The sequence below is a fragment of the Bactrocera dorsalis genome, chromosome 2 (assembly GCF_023373825.1).
Source record: "Bactrocera dorsalis isolate Fly_Bdor chromosome 2, ASM2337382v1, whole genome shotgun sequence".
Taxonomy (NCBI): domain Eukaryota; kingdom Metazoa; phylum Arthropoda; class Insecta; order Diptera; family Tephritidae; genus Bactrocera; species Bactrocera dorsalis.
Genome location: NC_064304.1, coordinates 9409262 through 9428794, shown reverse-complemented (window position 1 = coordinate 9428794; position 19533 = coordinate 9409262). Strand labels below are relative to the sequence as shown.

The 19533-nt window shown below is 33.1% G+C and overlaps 2 protein-coding genes across 2 annotated transcripts in view; one reads left to right on the top strand and one right to left on the bottom strand.

Moving 5' to 3' along the window:
• Positions 1–2820: 2820 nt before the first annotated feature.
• LOC105234163 (uncharacterized) overlaps positions 2821–19533 on the bottom strand; it is a 67907-nt gene continuing 51194 nt past the window's right edge. The window contains exons 2-6 of the mRNA XM_049448464.1: positions 5853–5930; positions 5618–5799; positions 5293–5491; positions 5128–5234; positions 2821–3013 (exon numbers count right to left, since the gene is read on the bottom strand). Coding sequence (XP_049304421.1) covers positions 2891–3013; positions 5128–5234; positions 5293–5491; positions 5618–5799; positions 5853–5930 — 689 coding nt within the window. The 3' untranslated portion in view covers positions 2821–2890. The remainder of the gene's footprint in view (positions 3014–5127; positions 5235–5292; positions 5492–5617; positions 5800–5852; positions 5931–19533) is intronic.
• LOC105234145 (uncharacterized) overlaps positions 10376–19533 on the top strand; it is a 56042-nt gene continuing 46884 nt past the window's right edge. Inside the window, exon 1 of the mRNA XM_011216422.4 lies at positions 10376–10817. The gene's annotated coding sequence lies outside the window, so the exon portion shown is untranslated. The remainder of the gene's footprint in view (positions 10818–19533) is intronic.

The following is a 19533-nucleotide window of genomic DNA, read 5'->3' as shown; positions in this document are numbered from 1 at the left end:
CGAACTACCCGACGTCTACAGAGTGTCCAAGAGCCACACGACATGTGTTCTTGAATTGCTCTTGCTTTTTAAATAGTTACAAGGGAAAAACTGCAGTACAGACGACACTCATGTGGCAGTCCACTGAGAAATAGAAAGCTGTCAGCGAAGTTTCTGCAAAAACGGTGACTTTTTGAACAAATTAGACACTACTCCTGTGAATAGGGTGGGCCATATAAAATTTTAAATTTCGAAGATAGGGCGTAAAAGGTTGAGTGTAGCGTTCGCCGTTCTGTTGGAACCAAATGTTGTTCAAGTTTTCCTCTTCAATTTGATTGAAGAAAAATTCGGTTAACATTGCGAAGAAAAATGGGCCGATGATTCCACCAGACCAAAATCCGCACCATATAGTGATTCGTGCTGGGTGTATTGGCTTCTCGACGATTACGTGCGGGTTTTCTGTACCCCAAATGCAACAATTCTGCTTGTTAACGTAACCATCGAGGTGGAAATGGTCGTCGTCCGAAAAGATGATTTTTCGGTCAAATTGACCATCCTCGGTCAAACGATCTTCTGCCCAATCTGCGAACTGTAGAATAGTGAATAGTTACCCATTTCGTAAATTTTAGACTTTTTACTAAATATCTGTTACTTTCCGAATGGTATTTGACGTTTCCAATGTCGAAATATAGATAATTCAAATATAAAACGTTAGATGGCCCACCCTTTACTTATTCCGCTGGTTCCGTGAGAGTTGCTTCTTTTTAGCGAATTAACCCTAGAAAGGTAAAGCACTTCGAAATGACTTACTCATTTTTCTGTTCGGAGCAAATTCAAACTTACAGAGTGCTCAGTCGGTCTTTAAGTTTTTATGTGTACCTTACAAGACTGAAAATGAATGAGATGAATGATTCGTGCGAATTCCGATCATTCATGAAGAGCATTATACTCGTATAGCAACTGCCGATGAGATATACTTGTATGTTTATGAGTTTGACATGCAAAGAAATGAACAATCAACGGAATGTAGAGAAAAAAAGCCAAAACCAGGAACCAGTTAATATATGGCATTAAACGGTGAAGTTGAAAATTAAAAAAAAAAGTTTTAAATAAAAACTTACTAAATTAAATTTAAAAATTTAAATTTTATATTTACTCTGCTTAAACAAATATACTTTTACCTAATATTTTTTTTTAGTTTTTTCGGGAATAATTCCCGCATATTGTCTAACTATAGTTAATGATATATATATTCACCATATGTGTATAGTTTTCATATTCATATGACATTCGTGTACTTTGCATATATTTATCTAAAACATCTATGTTTGTATGTTTTGTGTGTTTCAAGTGTTTAATCACTTCAAATAGTTTGTTTTCAGGCTCAAAGTATAGAAATTATTTGTTCGGTTTATTACTCTTGTTGTTTGTATATTTTGTATTCTTATTTTTTTGTTTTATTTGCCACTTTAATTTATGCTTTAACGCGTTTTCCGTTTACTTTTATGACGCACTGTAGGATATGTACATTCTTAAGTTGCTAAGTTCGTGTTGTTGTTGCAGCAATTTTGGCTATAAAAAGCGTGTTTTCTCTGTTTTATGTTTTGAATTTGTGTTGTTTGTTGTTTTGAGTTATCGTAAATTTGTAAAATAACGGTACAAATTTAATTGTTGCTACATATACGCACACATCTAAGTTTCTAGCTATAAAACGATCAATGTGTTGTATATATGTATGTATGTATGTATGTGTATAGGTGTGTAGCATATATGTATGTATATGTGTGCTAGCTAGAAGCCAGTTGTGATACTTAGCAATTGTGTTGTTGTTGTTATTGTAGGCGATGTAGTTTGTTGTAAATTCTTAAGAAAGCAATTTAAGCGCACATTTATAGTTGCAAAAGTGTCTGTTGATATTTACTGTTTGTATTTTATAGCTGCGACATGCCATCGCAAGGTTTATACGTGCATGCATGTGTGTGTTTGTGTGCTTGTATGTAATTGGTGGTGTTCTGTTTACAGTAGTTCTTAGTTCGGTGGTATAATTTGTTGGTACTTGGAAGTAGTTACCTTTAGTGCTCAACTTATATACACACATACATTTTTACTAACTTTTTTTGCATGAGTCTATGTGTGTGTATCCATGCTTGTGTTTGTAATGCCTGTCCTTTGCACAACAATTTATCGAATGCTCGAATTCTTGGCATTTTGTTTGGTAAATAACGCTGTGGCAAGCTTCGGGTGATATTTTTGCTTTAAAGGCAATAATTGTGCTCACACGCATACATATATACAGACATATATAGTTATATACGAATATATGAGTTTATGAACATGAGTATGTATGTACATATATTTCATAAGTTTATGTTGCCGTGTATGTGCGCATGTGTGTTCAGTTTGTTTCTCTTCTATTTATGTGTGTGTATGTATGTAGGTACAAGTGAAAATAGTTTAAATTCTTGTTTGGTAAGTTGTTTTTGTTTGTTGATTTGTTTGTATATAAATTGTTACATTTTAAGTACTTATGTTGGCTAGTGAACTGCTTTATAAAGCCATTTAATGTAATTTAATACTTGTTTCATTTATTTAATAATTTAACTTAAAGTCTAAGCCTTACGAACCGCTTTAAACGCTGAAGTTTATGAAATTTAGTTACACACACACATACAAGTATATGTATTTGCCTTACTAATTCCATTTATTACTTGGCTATTTGCTTTGGCTTTGGTTTCGCATAAAAATTTTATCTAAATATTCTGTTTTTCTTGTTTTCTTGTATTTTGCTACATATTTTTCCTCTTTAGTGTATGTGTGCACCTACTTATAGGCTTCAGCTGACATTTTACATGCAATAGCTATCATAGCTTTACTTTTTGTTTATTTCATCTATTAGCTTTTAATGCGCCATTCAGTTGTTGATTTCATGACAAACTTCCATGTAGTCCGGATCGTGCATGATGCCTTTGATCATGTCTTTGAGCATTGTGTAACGCGGGAAAATCGGATACATTTTGGAGCTGCCATAATCTTCCTGCAAATAGATAAAGTGCACAATTTTTATTTGACTTTTGATAGTATAGTTGTTTAATCTATTGTTATAAAGAACTACTTTTAATCTCTCTAAATAAAACCTAGAAATATAACGTAAAATTCGCAAAAAAAAAAAAAAAATCTGATCTCACAAATAATCCATTCTAATTCTGAGAAATTCTTAGTTATAGTTGTTGTTTTGCTTGTCATATGTTCAGTAAACCATGACCTTTTAGTGCTGCTAGAAGCCAAAAGAGAAGTTTTGAATAATATTGTTCATAGTCTACAGCTCCATACTATGATCTATCAGATCACTGATCAAAAATCGTCACTTGGTAGGTGAAAAGAAAGACAAATTTTACGAAAATTCAACTTTTTGGAGCCATTTTGTGACTGTGATTACGGACGACATCTTTTAGCACCAATTTTTCTAATTGCAGGAGTATAACTTGAAAAAGAATATCACATTTTCATCAAATATATTATTATTATGCCTGTGAAGCAATCAACAGGTGTAAATAAGAGAAGAAAGGAACGACTCTAGAATGACGAAAGAACCTATAGATGTACTGCCCAAGATAGAGTGCTATCTCATGGACGGCAAAGTCCCTAAGGCGTGGCATATGCAGACGACATTGACATCTTAATATTGGGTAGGTGTCTACAGACCATTAACGGTATCATGACCACCAGTCCCAATACAGTCCCGAACTGGACTTCGCAAGCGTTTCTGGGGTTGAGCCCGGAGAAAACGGTTTCGCTTGTTTCAAAAGAAAACACAAAATTCCGCTATGGATAAATAGGACACAACTCTCTCTCAACGACCGCATCAAGTATGTTGGGATAGTCTCGGACAGCAAACTGCTGTGGAAGCACAATGTAAAAGAAAGAGTGAGAAAGGCTAGCAATGCTTTATATTGTATGTACATATGCTCGGGGACTTTTCCTCTCTCTCATGCACTGTTGCTACACAGTAATTGTAAGAGCAATTCTGTTCTACAGTGCAGTAATATGGTGTACAAGCGTATAGTAGTCCACATACAGGAAGGCGATGGAAAGGGATCAGAGGCCAGCTGCGCTGTGCAGAACGGGAGCTTTAATAACAATTCCAACGTTCGCTATTGAACTTGTACTAAAACTGTCACCTATAATCCTCTTCGCGTACTGCGTAGCAAAATAGGCGGAACGACTTGTGGCTGCAGGAAAATTTACATATAGAACCTTCGGGCATAGCTTGGTGGGTAACAGCGGTTTGGCGGTTTGGCGGTTTGGCACTGCAGTATATTTCTAGCTGAGGGTTTTGCTATTGGGAAAGCCGCAGAGCTGGTCTCTACTGCACCTGTAGAAAATTCCAGAGTCAACATCAACTTAAACGGCCTAGCAGCAATCAAGGTAGGAACCACGTAACGCATATTAGCCAGAAGTGTCTTGGTAAGCAAGGCAGTAGTGGAAAGTATTGCCGGGCCACGAAGGCATCGAGGGCAATGAAATAGTGGACGAAATTTCCATGCAGGGTGTACGCCTAATACCTCAAAACTGTTTCAAAATTAAGAAACCTTTACATTGTCTATACGAAGATCTTGGCCTTCACATGATAAGGAAATTCCCACCCGATGGAATGAGCTACCTGGGCGCAAAACTGCAAAATGATAGATCGGTAGTAGGTACACAAAATTCCTATTGCCACTCGATTGAGAGACTGTACATATACATATATACATATAAATACCTATATATGGCTATAGATCAAAGTAAAATAATTAAATATGCGTTCGAGCAAATGTACTTTCCAAGACATTTCGAGCAGAAAATGGCCTCTGTACAAACAAATTAATGCATACTCCGACAAAACAACAAATAAACCAAATTTATGCCATGGCGTTGTACCGAAAAAAATTACGGAAGTCTTATCGGAAGATTTTTGTATATACACTCCAAAAATATTAATTTAAAGTAAAATTTCTGGAACATAACAACAACGACTTATGAATATAAATATTTGAAAATTAATGGCGTTAATGGACAAACATTTGAACTCTACCAAATTATGTATTATACTAAAAGTTGTTATTGTATTTTCACACATTTCGATAAATATTTACGGCTTCCACTCACCTTGAGCACTCTGATTAAATGCCGCAGACCCAAGTATTTTTTCAGCAGTCGATATAAATCATTTATGAGTTGTGTGTTCTCGTGTTCGATTTGTGCGGTGGTCATAACTGTAAACAACGCGCTTTTCATTATAAACAAAAAATACACCAAAAACAACGCACTCACCTTCCAAACGCTCCATGCGTTCGCGCTTCTCCGCTGCCTCCTCGGCCAATTTGGCTGAAGTCTTCACACCTTCACCGGATTTCTGTGTCTTCTCCATAATCGCACAAGCACGCATAACATATGAGGGTACGGTCTCTTGCTTCTCCTGCCTGGGTATGTCAATCAGCGTCCAATATTGCGTCTCTAAGCGTATAACGTCCTGAAAAAAATAAGAAAAAAATTTTTTAAAATCAAATTCAATTTTTTTTTTTTTGCAATAAAATTTTTTTTTTTTTTCAAAATGTGGTGGAATCTCTGTTTTTGAATTATAAATATTTCTACTCACTTTTATCATCAACTTTAGCATTGGATAACGCTGGAACACATTACGTTGACTCTTCGAATCGCCATATTTATTCATAAGCGTTATAAGTGCTTTCTTAGCCGTCTCATATGACTCCTCCAGCCGCAAGCGTAATGCTCTTAAACGTTCATTCGTATCGATTACCTCGTCGCGTGTCATGCCACCTGCAAGTATTTAAAGTTTAAACAAAAATTGTGTCTAATGTTATTTTTTTTACTTGGCGCTCCCTCGTCCTTGACATCTTGTACAATGCGACGGACACTCTGCGTGAATTTCCCCACAAAATTTGTGGTTGCTAAAAATATAAGAAGAAAATTGCGATTTTAATTTATATATTAGTTATTAAAATTTTATTAATTATATAAATTATTTTTATTACAAATTAAATTTCATACATTTATGATTTCATTAAGGGGTAACATGGGTTTACGCGTTTCAAAAAACCGAACTCTTTTTTCTGTCAAATAAAATTCTACAACATCTTTAAAATATTGTTCTAATTTTCAAGTTGATTCGAGTAATAGTTTCGGAGATGTAGCCTAGAAAATTTGTGTGCTCGAGACAAGCTAGGCTAAGTGCGCCGTCTTTAAGCATGATTTTCTCGAAACTGTGGTTTTGAAGTCGGTTGGCAAGATTTCTCTAGACTTTCATTTAAACCTTTAATTTTTTTGTAAAAATATCTGTCAAAAGTCCAATTCTTTCCATCGTCCAAGTTTTAACTAAAAGAAGTTTTTTTCTTCACTTTAGATTATCCTGTAAGGAGTGGGTGGCCGAGTTGAAAATATATATTTTTTTATTTTCGGAATTTTTGTTTTTTTACCCGAGGAAACTCATTTAAGCCCTTAATTTACAATAGTTCAAGGAGTGTAGAGGTCAAACCATCACCTTTTATCAAAATGGCAAAAACAGCTGTACTTGATGAACAATTTTTGAACTGAAATTCGTAATCATAGCATCCCAAAGACTTCACCCTAGAGACCTCTTAGCATATCAGTCGCAAGATTTTTCCTTCGCATGTTAAGTTGCGTTATTATTACTGTATTTTTGTTCATATTTTTTAAAAGTCAAAATATTTTGGTATATTGAGATTAATTAAAAATAAATGTTGGGAAATTCTCATAACACTATCATTTATGAACTAAATGTAGCAGCAGAGAGAACGACTCTAAATTTTATCTACGATCTATGTGGAAATGAACCAGCCATGGACGAATTTCAAATGAAATTCAGTTGGTACATTATGCCAATATAAATCGCATTCTAATATAATTACTATTATAACTCACTGGTTCCTATTTTAAAAACTTCGTATATAACACCTGCAATTATCCGCGTAAGTTAGAAAGTGACTCTGCTGAGATTCGAACCTGTGGCGCCAAAATACCTTCGTATTTCTTCAAGCACCTTAGCACGCTTAGCTAACAAGTAGCTTCAAACAATGCTCTTATATGCAGTTATGAACATGACGGTGAGAGAGTAAAAGCAGCTATTTACATTCCCGCTCTTTGCTGATAATCAAACACAGATGGCGCTCAAACCATTTGATTTATATGTGTTTATAATTGGTGAGCGCATAAGCGGCATATGAAAAAAATACTCAGAGAGCGTCTTAATATTAACTGAAATGACAGAGTGCAACTCCTATCTTTATGTTAAGCTAGAGAATGTTCATTAACAAACTCTGGCATTGACTTTTGTAGATTAAATATGTACATATGTAAGCATGGATATAGCTAAGCCAATCATAGGCGTGCTCATATTTGTTGGTTTTTTTCATTGTTTTTTTTAATTTATGTGATTAATTCTTGGGCGTCACAACATTTATCAACAAAATTTTAATTTTCGGAAAAATAAAACAAAAAATAAACAAAAAAATTTGAGTGGTTTCTAATCTACCGTTTTTCCTTCGCCTGTAAACTCATGAAAAGTGATGTTATGTATATACATATGTAAACTCTCATACTCTCATACTCTTTGCGAGTTTTCGAATTTTTTTTTTCAAATGCTTCGATCAATCATTTTCTATACTCATCTACTAACCGATAAAATTTGTTTTTTTGATCTTAGATGAATCCTCCGTCTGTTATGCTGACCACCAAGAGGATATGTTTTTGGGCGAAGCCTCCGCCCGGCCTCATAATTTCAGATCAGATACCCCACATATTGAAGGCACTATTAATGCGAGTGCTATTTCGTTATCTTCGTTGATGCTTGACTTATCTCTTAAAAAGTGAGGAAGTCTGAAGGAATTGGTCTTTTATTCCCATTTGCGCATTTTGGCGTTACGAAGATTAAACTTATTAGAGGACGAATCTATGACTAAATGTTTAAAACACCGATTTCCCTCCAAACTGTAATAATCAATATTAAATTATAAGTTTTTTTCGATTAGCAACATTTAGTTGGCATAGTAATGGTCCGTTTTATCCGTCTATAGTGCCAATTTAATAATAATATGGTTGCTATGGTCGACTAGTACGTGAGTCCAGAGGCAAAAGCGATAACAGCATTTAAATAAAAGTTCAAATAATTGAACTTTGTTTAAGTATATATGTATTTATAGTGTGTAACATATTATGTCAATTTAATGCGCTGACTCAACTTGGTGTGTAATATTTTTATATTTAAAACATCGCACTTGAACTTTGCTCGTACTCAAGTATAGTATTGGAGTTTTTTCGTTCATTTAAATTTTTAATCAGGCAATCCCACATGTTATTGACTCATACGCCGAACATAACGAATTTATAAGCAAGATGTAAAAACGCATGCGCAAACGCACGCTTGTATGAATTTATATACTACTATATTGAGAAGAAGAAGATATAGAGAACTGACTCATCAAGTAAGTAAAAGTTTTGGATAATTCAAATATACATTTACATATGTACATATGTATGAATATGCATAACTATGCGTTCAAAAGCTTAAAATATATAAGCTCATTTCTTTATTTTAAAGAAAAAAAGTTTTTCACTAGGCAAGTTTGCTTATCAGTTATAATAGAAACATGCGGTTTAAAAATATTTCATGGGGAATTTTGGGCTGATTAAAGTATAATTAAATACTAGGGTCATCCAAAATTTTTTAAACTTTAAGGTGTCCCTATTTTTATTTTCTGTTTATTATACCCTGAACAAGATATATTGAGTTATATTGAGGTCATGAAAGTTCTAAGTAATAACTATTTTATTAACTTGCTATCACCTTGAAATATTTTTATACACTGACTAGAGCATATTAAATTTGCCACAATAAAATATATATTTAAATGATCACCGTGACGAGCTGAGTCGAATACACACGCGAACTATTCCTTCAGTTTTTGAGATATGATCTAAAATTTCGCTAACTTCTTTTCTCTCCAAAAAGCTGAACGTTTTTCCTGTTTTAATACGTCTTTTAAACCGTTTCATATATACAGGATTTGTCCGGAAAGTAATAGGACTGATTTTAATCCGCTGCGACTGTACTTCGGAGCGTGAGCGCACCGACTGGATTTGGTTTTGGGCGTTCTTAGCTAACGAACGAGTGGCTCGTCAGTTGTCTCCTGAAGCACCTGGAGAGTCAGAACAAACATTTTCGCGCGATGTGTTGCTGTGAGTGGTGGAAGCCTAAAATGCAGCGTTCGTTAGAGCAGAGGTAGGCGATGAAACTCGGTAACTGCGACAGAGATGTTTGATGTGATCAAGCAGGCTCACCTAGATTTTGCTTTAGTAAGCTTTTTGGAGGCCAGGGAAAAGGTCGCTCATGAAGACCGAAAGAATGAGCAAATCCAAAGTGAAAACGATGCTCATAGTCTTTTTTGACATCAAAGGCATCGTCCGCCATGGATTTGTTCCGGTCAACATCAAATTTTCAGCGAATATCTTCTAATATACATATATGTATACAAATCTATTTTTTTAAAATGAGAAATGGAGGTTAAGGAGTTGAAAAGCAGCGAGACATAAGTGAGTAAATACTAGATTGTTACAATACCCGTGATGACAGACTAACACAAATTATATGCTTCGGAATGTGGCCATAATGTAGAAGTATTATCTCTGCAAATCAAGTACCACCGAACAAGATCTGCTCCCACAAGATATCTATATGAAATTTGCCATACATTATTGTCTCGATCAAAGGTGCATTTTCCGAAAAAATTTATGATGTCGAGTCACTTTAGCATAGTTGCCATACAAACTGAACTATTGGAATAAACGCTTTGTAAGGAATATTTTTTATTGGTAAAGTGTGATTTGTGCTTCCGAAGTTAGTATTTATTCCTGTTATAACTTTTTTTTGGCACACTTCGGCCGAGGCAACAATGATCAATAAAGTATCAGTTGCCCTTATTTTCGCAAAAGCTTAGGAAATAATTAATCGCTTTGACTTTATAATGAAAACTAATTAAATCCACGCTAATCATCACCTATGCTCTTTTTCTTCCTCAATTTAAATAACCGTTATTTTTGACAACCTATCAATGTTTATTAAGATTGCACAGAACCAACACATTTTGTGCCAAATTGTTAACGCTTGAAACAGCTAACGAGTATAAGCGTGGCAACCCGTTAACTACCTAAAACCCACCGATCTGCCCAAACAGGTTGTGGCGCTCATCAATGGCCAGACGCCGTGCAAATAAATGAGAGAACCCAGATATTCAACAAAAAAGCCACTTTGTCTGTTGTGCCAAGCATAAAAATGTGAGAAAGAATTCGCGTGTCATGATCCGAACGGTGAGCGCTGCGAGCAGTGCGAAAAGGCAAGACGAAGCGTTAACAACGCTACACGAAAGCGCGCAAACGAAATACCAAAAATCATAACGAATAAATATATATAATTGTGTATGGGTGTGTATGTGTGTGTAGAGGGCGCGGTAAATTTCAGCAAGAAAAAAGGTCAAGTGTTAAAAAAGCAATCCGTTATTTATCACTCGGCGCACTGCGGAAAAGTGTGCGCTGCAGAAGCTCCTCGTTGCAGCTCGTCGGCGTGCTGAAAGCAAAGTGAAATAACGCAACGCGCGAAACCTAATAAATACAAAAATTATAAAATTTCTTTGTGTGATTTTGCGCGAGTTGAAAATACTACAAAACACTCGTATCAGCGTAATTTATAGCGGCTTTTCCGAGAACTACTTGAAAGACAGCATCCGACTTTCATTGGTGCTGCACCAAAAACGTCGACGGCAAAGGTGGGTACAGAGACGAGTAGAACACGAGTGTTTTTCATCATTCCTCAAACAGCGATCGTGCAGAAAAGTATCTTTTATCTGCAATATCTGCTTCGGCATACATCTGTAAGTCGTTGTGGGTGTGTTTGTACGGCAGTATATACATATTTATTGTTGTCTTGCGTCGAACAAAAGTCAAATATTTATTTATGCTCAGACGAGTGCTCGAGTGATACATGCGAGCGTGAGCACTGCTGATTTTACATCTCATGCGCTCACCTAAATTTAGCATGAGTCTGGTAGTCTGAAACTTAGCACAGCCCTCAGTAGAAATATCTGCGGGAGAGTTTAGTATCGCTGAGTTATTTCAGAAAAGCGTTATGCGAGCGATTGGCTTCACTGTATAACAAAATTTTATATACAATTATTACTCAAACTAAAAATTAACGAAAAAATATCTCTTAGAAAGTAGTTATGAAGAAGGCTTTGTAAAATTTAAAATTTTTCTTGAAAAAAAATTCAAAATATCTTCAAAAAAAAAAAATTTTTTTCCTGAAAAATTTTTCTTGAAAAAAAATTTTCTTGAAATTTTCCTAAAAAATTTTTCTTGAAAAAAATTTTTTTCTTCGAAAAATATTAAGTTTGAGTATTTTTAACAATTTTTCCTCTTATTGAGGCGAGTTTTTTTTGGTTTCTCACAGATGTTTCAGAATATGATCTGATCATGAACTTGTATGATTTGTGGAGACATATTCATGTATAGTATATCTTATAAATATTCTATATTTTCCACATTCTACTTTCAATATAAAATTTACTCTAAGTTCTATTGCAGAAGAGTCGAAATATTCCCGAATTTTAAAGCATATAATATAACTCATATTCGAAGGCGTTACCCTGAAAAAATTATTTTGTCATAAAATTTTATCGAACAAAAATTTTAAGATTTTTTCACATTAAAATTAGTTTCCAAGCGAATTCGAAAAAAACTAAGAACTAAAAAAAAAAATTATTTGAAAGTTTTTTGTCGTTAAATTCGATGAATTATATTTAAATTCTAAGCTAACCATTCTAAGAAATATTCAATCATTCCAAAAGTATCTGATCCCCTATCGGTATTTGGCAAATTCTAGCTTTCATTGGCACAGGAGATCGTAAAAACTTATCAGCATTTTAATGTATTCAATCTGTTTCGAATCAATGAATTCGCTTGCAAACAGTTATGACAACTGCAATGCATGCCTGCAATCGCTCATTACAGAAAAAATTGAATGTTGCCACTCATTGCTATCTAGTTGTATACAGATGTCGGCACATATCAACACTTATAAGCGCATATGCTGCAGCCACTTGTCGATCAATGGCCTGTGCAGTCAAGAAGTATTTTGGAATGAGGTCATAGAAGAGGTGTTCTTTAGGAAAAAAATATGCTTATAGATTTATGAATATCTATGTATTGAAATATGCGAATTTTCATCCTACCGATTGTCTTTATACCTTATATTTATTGATTATTGCAAGGAAAATCTAAAAAACATTTTTGGAAGTGTTATAGTATCGGGTTGGTACTAAAATGGGTATACCCTCTCCAAACGTTCTTTTAGCCATCAAACACTCGTTTGAATGATTTTGATACCACTGACTAAATTTATACCGTATTCTTGTATCACCGGTTGTTAAAATGTTGATTGAAAAATGTAGAATGCTAGTCATTTAGACAGCTGTGGATATAATTTAAGTTTCAGCTGCTTGATTGAGAAAATTTTTGGATGATAAAGCATTTAAAGTTTACAGAATGAAGCACTTCTGCTGTAATGTGAACATAGCATTAATTCTTTGCCTTGTGGTGGCGTTGTATACAAAGTAAGTGAGCTGATTCTATATATGTATATTTTTACACATATATGTATAGCATAGCACATATAATTTTAGTATTTTATTGATATCGAAATTCGCATTGCCAGCAGAATGAATTCTTTGCCTGCTTTAAGTTCGCAACAAATTCTGCTTCCACTCAATAAGGCAGCAAACCAAATTTGTTATACTGACTAAAAATTGGTGTACATATATAGCCATAAACATATGTATGAATGTATGTATGCATACGATATCGCGCTTTTTATTTTGCTCATTCTTTGACAGTCTTGCAATTTTGGCCATTGACACTCTGTTTCACATAAAATATACATACACTTGCGCGCATAAAACTGCGTACAGCGCTAATAAAATCGTAAAAATAACTTTAAACACAAATTTATTTATACCTATTCAAAAATTCGTTGAACTTTGAAAAAGGCTGGATACGATAGTCGAGTAGCCCGTAAGAAACCCTATATTTCGGAAGCGAATAGGCAGAAATGGATGGATTTCGCGAATGAATATGTTTCAAAGCCTTCAGAATATTGGAATAGAGTTACACTTAGGGCCGAGAGCAAGTTTTGCTTCTTCGGAATTGAGGCTGTATGGCTGCCAACGGTGCTGGAAACCTCACATTTATGGACTCCATAATGAACCAGTGATTATATGTACAAATTTTGAAAAATAATATTCTGCAAAGTCCTCAGCAACTGGGGTTGGAACACAGTTTTTGGTTTCAACAAGATAACGACTCCCAATATACCTCACAAAATGTGAAGCTCTGGCTTTTGTATAATGTAAAAAACAAGTTGTGAACGCCTCCAAACCCCATTGAGCATTTATGGAAGTTGCTAGAGCGTAAAACCCGAAAACACGTCATAATACAATATCAAGAAGTATGCTCAAGGTTATTAAGTATAATGGAGGAATGAGCCAAAATAACGGCAGAAGTTACAGCGAAACTTGTGGATTCAATGACCAAACGTTTTATAGAAGTAATCAAAAGAGAAGGATATCCCACTAGATTATTATTTTTTAATACTTTTCTTCAATAATAATTATCTGTACGCAGACTTATGCGGCCAAGTGTATACATAAAATATTTACATATATTGTATGTAGGTCCAGACGCTATATGTATACCATATATTGGTGTGGTTATACAGGTATGTATGTATATGAACAATTTGTTTGTAGACTTTTCAAAATTTGTTGTCGTTGCGTATGGAGGTCAAAATAATTAGTTATTGTTATTTAACCCGTGAGAGAAATTAAATGCCATAATTTAAGGCGAATATTAATTTTTTTCAATTCGGTTAAATTTTTGCATGTTTTTCTGCGTGTTTTATTTTCATAAAGAGTTAAGGAAATAAACCGCAGACATCAAACTTGTAGGTGAGACTCTGTGGTTTACATGAAATCGAAAGCTTTCACAGAAGATTGTACTTAGATTCAAAGTTTTAGAGCACTTCATTAACGTTGTTCGAAATCTCACATTAACATAAGAAACAAAATAAAATAACCTTTACATATTGAAAGTCGAAAATGCTTTGATATCAATTTCAGTATATAAGCAAATTTCCCCCAATGTCAACCTTTCATAATTCCGGCTTAAATTTCCTACTGGGTGTGCCCAGCATATGCTAAATAAGTAAATATCGTGTTAATTGTGACAGATTTATTGCAATAATTAATAATTACAATTTATTTAGGAGCTTGTGGCTTCACATATATAATTAAATATGGATATAGTTGTATATATGTAAGTAGTAATTATATTCTCTATGTGCTGAAGAGATTAACAAGTTTTAGTAAAGTAATAAATTTCGATATACAGAGTAATAAAATTAAATTATACTTAACTAATGATTGTTATTTGTGGGAATGCCCAAAATAAATATGTATTTAAATAAATTCAGCATTTGATTGGCTCGCTCAAAATGCCATAAATACGTTTTCTGTTTGTAAAAAAGTAATTTGTTTGCTCATTTGAAAATATTGTGTTAATTTTGTTGCTCAATTTGAAATCTTAAAAAATTCTTTTTTATTAGGTAAAAATTGAGAGATTCACAGCAGGTTCTTGAATTTATGAATTGTTATTGAATCTCGAAATGTTTGCTCGGAATTTGTTTATAACTACCGTTCTATACAATTGCGGTAAAATAAGCAAAAAATGTAAGTGTTTAGCTGCAATTCAAGGTCAATATTTGAAGAAGACATAAAACACGATTTAAATTTTCATTTGTTTTGTACTTTTAATAAATTACTCACTTGGCCCCTAAAACGGTTGGGAGAAAAAAATTGTATATAAATGTGTTATTCAATTGAAGCTGCTGCCTTCCGGAATCTGAAATGCTTAAGAATACAAACATATTTTTCTACATAAAACGGTTGCAGCCCAGTCAGCAAGGTTATTAATAACCTAAGATTTGAAGAATACATATTTTTAATTCCTAAAAACTTGCTTTTTAACATAACCAGGCCAATTAAAGTGTCGGTATTGCTAGAATATATAAGCACAAGGTTGACGTATACTTTTTCTGAGTAAAAACAAAACCAGTTTTTTTCTAGATATCGACATCGAAAATTTCTCCTAAAGCTTCTAAAATCGAAATATTTGCTTTCGAATTTCAAGACTATGTTTATGGTAAGCATCAATTGGGAGTTTATGAAATAGTAAAAAAATGGTTCTATTCACGTTTTCCACTCATTTCAATCGTTGTAAAATTTTTCCGTAGAGAAAGTTGGTTCAATTCAGACAGCTCTTCACCTAGCAAATAATTTTGATCCTTTTCGACAAGTTGACTGACAAATTGACTAAAATTTCTTCGTATTTAAACTTCAAGTAATTCAAGTTTATTAACAGGGGTAACAAAGAGAATATTATTTTCGCATGGTACTCTGAAAAAAAAGGTTCTTAAACAACTCTAAAAAAATCTCTTCAAATGTGAGCATGGGTGACATGGGTTAGAGTTTATGGGGTTTTTTATTGTTTCATATTTTACAACACCTCTATAATATTGTCCTAAGTTTTCAAGTTGAGCCGAATAATAGTTTCGGAGATACAGCTAGGCCAAGAGCGCCGTCTTTAAGGTAGTAGTCTGGTAACTTATGCCTATTTTCATGACTTCTTTGGAGGGTGGTTTTTTATAGGAAAACGAAAATGAGTTATCTTGAATATTTAAAGTGTTTTTATTTACATATTGAAAATATAAAAAAAAATTTATTTGAAAAAATGTAATATTTTATTACTATTATTATTTTCGCTCTAAGAAACTCGTTATAACTCCCGAAATGTTTCGAATTTCTGTCAGAAATATTCTTAAATTAAGCAAAAAGAAATTTCGGTTTTTTGAACCCAAGTTACCAGACTATTACCTTAAGCGCGTCTTTTTCGAAATTGTGTTTTTAAAGTCAGTTGGCTAGATTTCTCGAGAACAACTCAACCGATCTTCATGAAATTTAAAAAAAATCTTTGATATACAATTCTTAAAGACTTGGACGAAGAATTTTTTTCGACTACAACTATTTGTAAAAAATTTGTCGCGAAATTTTTCCTGAAATTTTAATTTTTTTGTAAAAATGTCTGCCAAAAATCCAACTTTCAGTTTTTTTTCCTTCGTCCAAGTTCTAAATTAAGGTTTTAAGTAACCAATTTTTTTCATTATTGAAATTACTTTTTTCCATTAAGTTTTAAAATTAATTTTTGTTACATGGGAAACTTAGTCTCATGATCAGTTAAGTATATGTATTTCTTCATAAAAAATTATTTCCTCATTCTAATAAGCATTTTAAAGTAAAATATTGTACATACAAATAACAATGTACGAGCAATTTGACATTCAACTTGACAGCTGACAACTCTTTTGACAATCTACCACAACAGGGTGCCAACGCATTTAATGAATATAAACGATGAAATTTAAATTTGCAAGGTACAAGAAATAAATCTCAAAGTCAAGCACCCTGAAAAATCATTGTCATCTGCCCTTTAAATTTCTCAGCGCGTGCTTGTACAGGTATTTTTTATGTCTACATGTACCCACATGAAAAAGCATCTTCGAAAAAAGTACAATTTAATTGAGCTAATGAGCGCTTACACCTTCCATACATGGTAGGCATTCATTGCGTGCTTAGTTTTATAAACAAATAATCAATTGAGAACGCAACAACGGCTGAAAAATTAAACAAATACTAAATACACAGGAAGTATGTATGTATGTATGTAATAAAGGAAATAACAAAAAAATGCATGCAATGAAGTAGCAATTATTTATTATATAATGCAGTTAATAAAGGAAGAGCTGCTTAGCTTAGCACAACTTAGAACAATAATAATTTGGCGGTGAGAAAATATTGTAATTATATCACACCATTATGGCATGAGGGTGGTCACAAATGTCGGATTGTTATGGCATCACCCACTTTTTACTAAAATCACATACTCAGTATCTGCTCGACCAACGTTGACCAAATTTTCCACATAACATTCTTCTCGCATTCATATTTCACAGTGCGAAAAATTAACGAAATTGGTCTGAAACCACGCCTTTTTCCGATATAACAAAATTTGAAATGTTTTTTCAACCTTCTGGTAGACAAATCAAAAAGAAATTAATATAACGTGATACAACTTTGCACGAATAATCCCTTCAGAATATTCCACCTTATGAACAAAAATTCTTCAAATTCAACAGAGACTGTTGAAACCCTTAGATACCGAATATTTGTACCCCAGTAAATATAATTGACTTGTTACTTGAAATATCGGTCAATGTCTGAGATACTTGTATTTAATTGAAATTCAGAGATAATTTAGCCCAGCCTTTCTTGTAATATTTAAGTTACTTTTTGTTTACTTTATCTTGACCTAATATAGAAAAAGGACTCTAATTTTTAATCGAAAATTATCATGTTCGTAATTCAGATTTTTTAGTAAAGCCGGTAGACGTGTTCTTTACTGAAATCTGTACTTTCTTATGGTATTAAAATATATATACACATTACTACGATAAATTTACTTAGAAAATGCAAAAACACTCCACACTAAAGAGCTGATACTACGAAAGTATATCTTTATATATAAAAAGTACGTGTCACGTTATTTGTCCGCGATGGACTCCTAAACTACTCAACCGATTTTAGTAAAATTTAGCACACAGAGTCCAGTTCGACCCAGCTTAGAGGATAGGATAGTTAAAACAATTCATAAGTAAAGGATACAGTGAAAGTTCTTTTAAATGGACGCCCTATTAATTGGACATCTCCATTAGCCATGTATATTGTTGATGTTTATTAAATACAATCTATTAAGCGGACAACTCTATTAACTGAACAGAAAGGCTGGTAAGCAGACATTGAGAAAGCAGAATTAAATTCGTTATTTTTTTTTTAATAAAACTTATTTCTATAAACATATTCAAATTAAACCTCAAGTAAAATCCCTTGGATTCTTATATCGACAAAAACGTTTTCGCTTTTATTCGCAAATAATATTTTCACTGTATTGAATAGCTTATTACATGAATAATAGTATAAAAAGTATACCACAGCAACGAGTGGCCGAATCCCCTAGTACAAGTATATAGATGAATTAAGAATAATTCATTCTCCCTCTTCCTGACCTCGGATACTGACACCTTATTTTTTCTCACTATTAGTATCATGTTAATCATTTTATGCTTTCTTTCCAATGGGGATGGTCCTACTATTTTTTTGTTTCCCAATGTTATCTGCAATAAAAATGCATGGTCGACCACATATTTTTGTTTTTGAATTTCGAATAGAAATTATTGATTTTTAATTTAAAAAATTTGAACTTTCTTTAAGTATAACATTAATCTTCGGATATATTAATTTTATGCAGAATAATTTATAACCAAAAATCACATTAAATATCAATTTTACAATTTTTAACTTTTCAAAAGAAAACATTTTCCTGCATTATATTTGGAAACAAATGCATAATATCGATATCAGCAAGTTTTCATTGTTTCTCGTTACAAGCACTCAAATAGCCCCTCAATTGCTTTCAAAAATAAATTTTCGTGTCGTTTTTGCTTGCAACTGATTTTGTGTTGTTTATAAATCTTTGGATTTAATTTACTATATTGTGTTCTTGTTGTATTAAACAAGAACTTAATAGCTGAATTTTTTTGTTGTTTGGGTGCCAAAATCTGACGTAGTCTAATTAACATTTTAATTATTCTGCGGTTTCTTATATACATATTTACTATATACATACGAATATATAAAACAAAATAAAATATAAAAAGAGAGAAGGGAATTTGGTGAAACCGGTACAACAAGTAAAACATGTTGCTTAGAGCTGAAAAGCAATTCTTTTGGCCAGTGAAATTGAATTAATTAAAAAATGGTATTTACATATATGTTTAACTACTTTTTTTTGTAGCTGAAGATGGGTTTTTTGGGAATTAATTTCTTAATAATAGGCTTTTAGTGTTGAGAATATAATATATTACTTTCTTTGAATTGTAAAGTTTAGTACTAAATCTGTATGTGAATAAGACATTAGATGACAGAAGGAACATCAGTTTTCATTAAAGAAAAGGAGATCCAAGAGTAAGACAATTCAAGCAATCAATTTGCAATATAAGTTGATCGCCGCTTCTATTTGAAAACTTATAAGCCTCCTTCAAGTTTAAGAGAGACAGAAAGCGAGAGTGAGAAATTTTCCCAACAAAATTGAATCATCGGCGTAACCTCCAAATGAATTAGGAAAATTAGCGAACCGCTGCAAATTTATGCTAAAAACTGCTATATACATACATACATATATAAATGTATGTACATACATACATAACAATATGTTAAACATGTATAGAACAAGCAGACTGGCCGTTGCCAAAACCCACTCGAC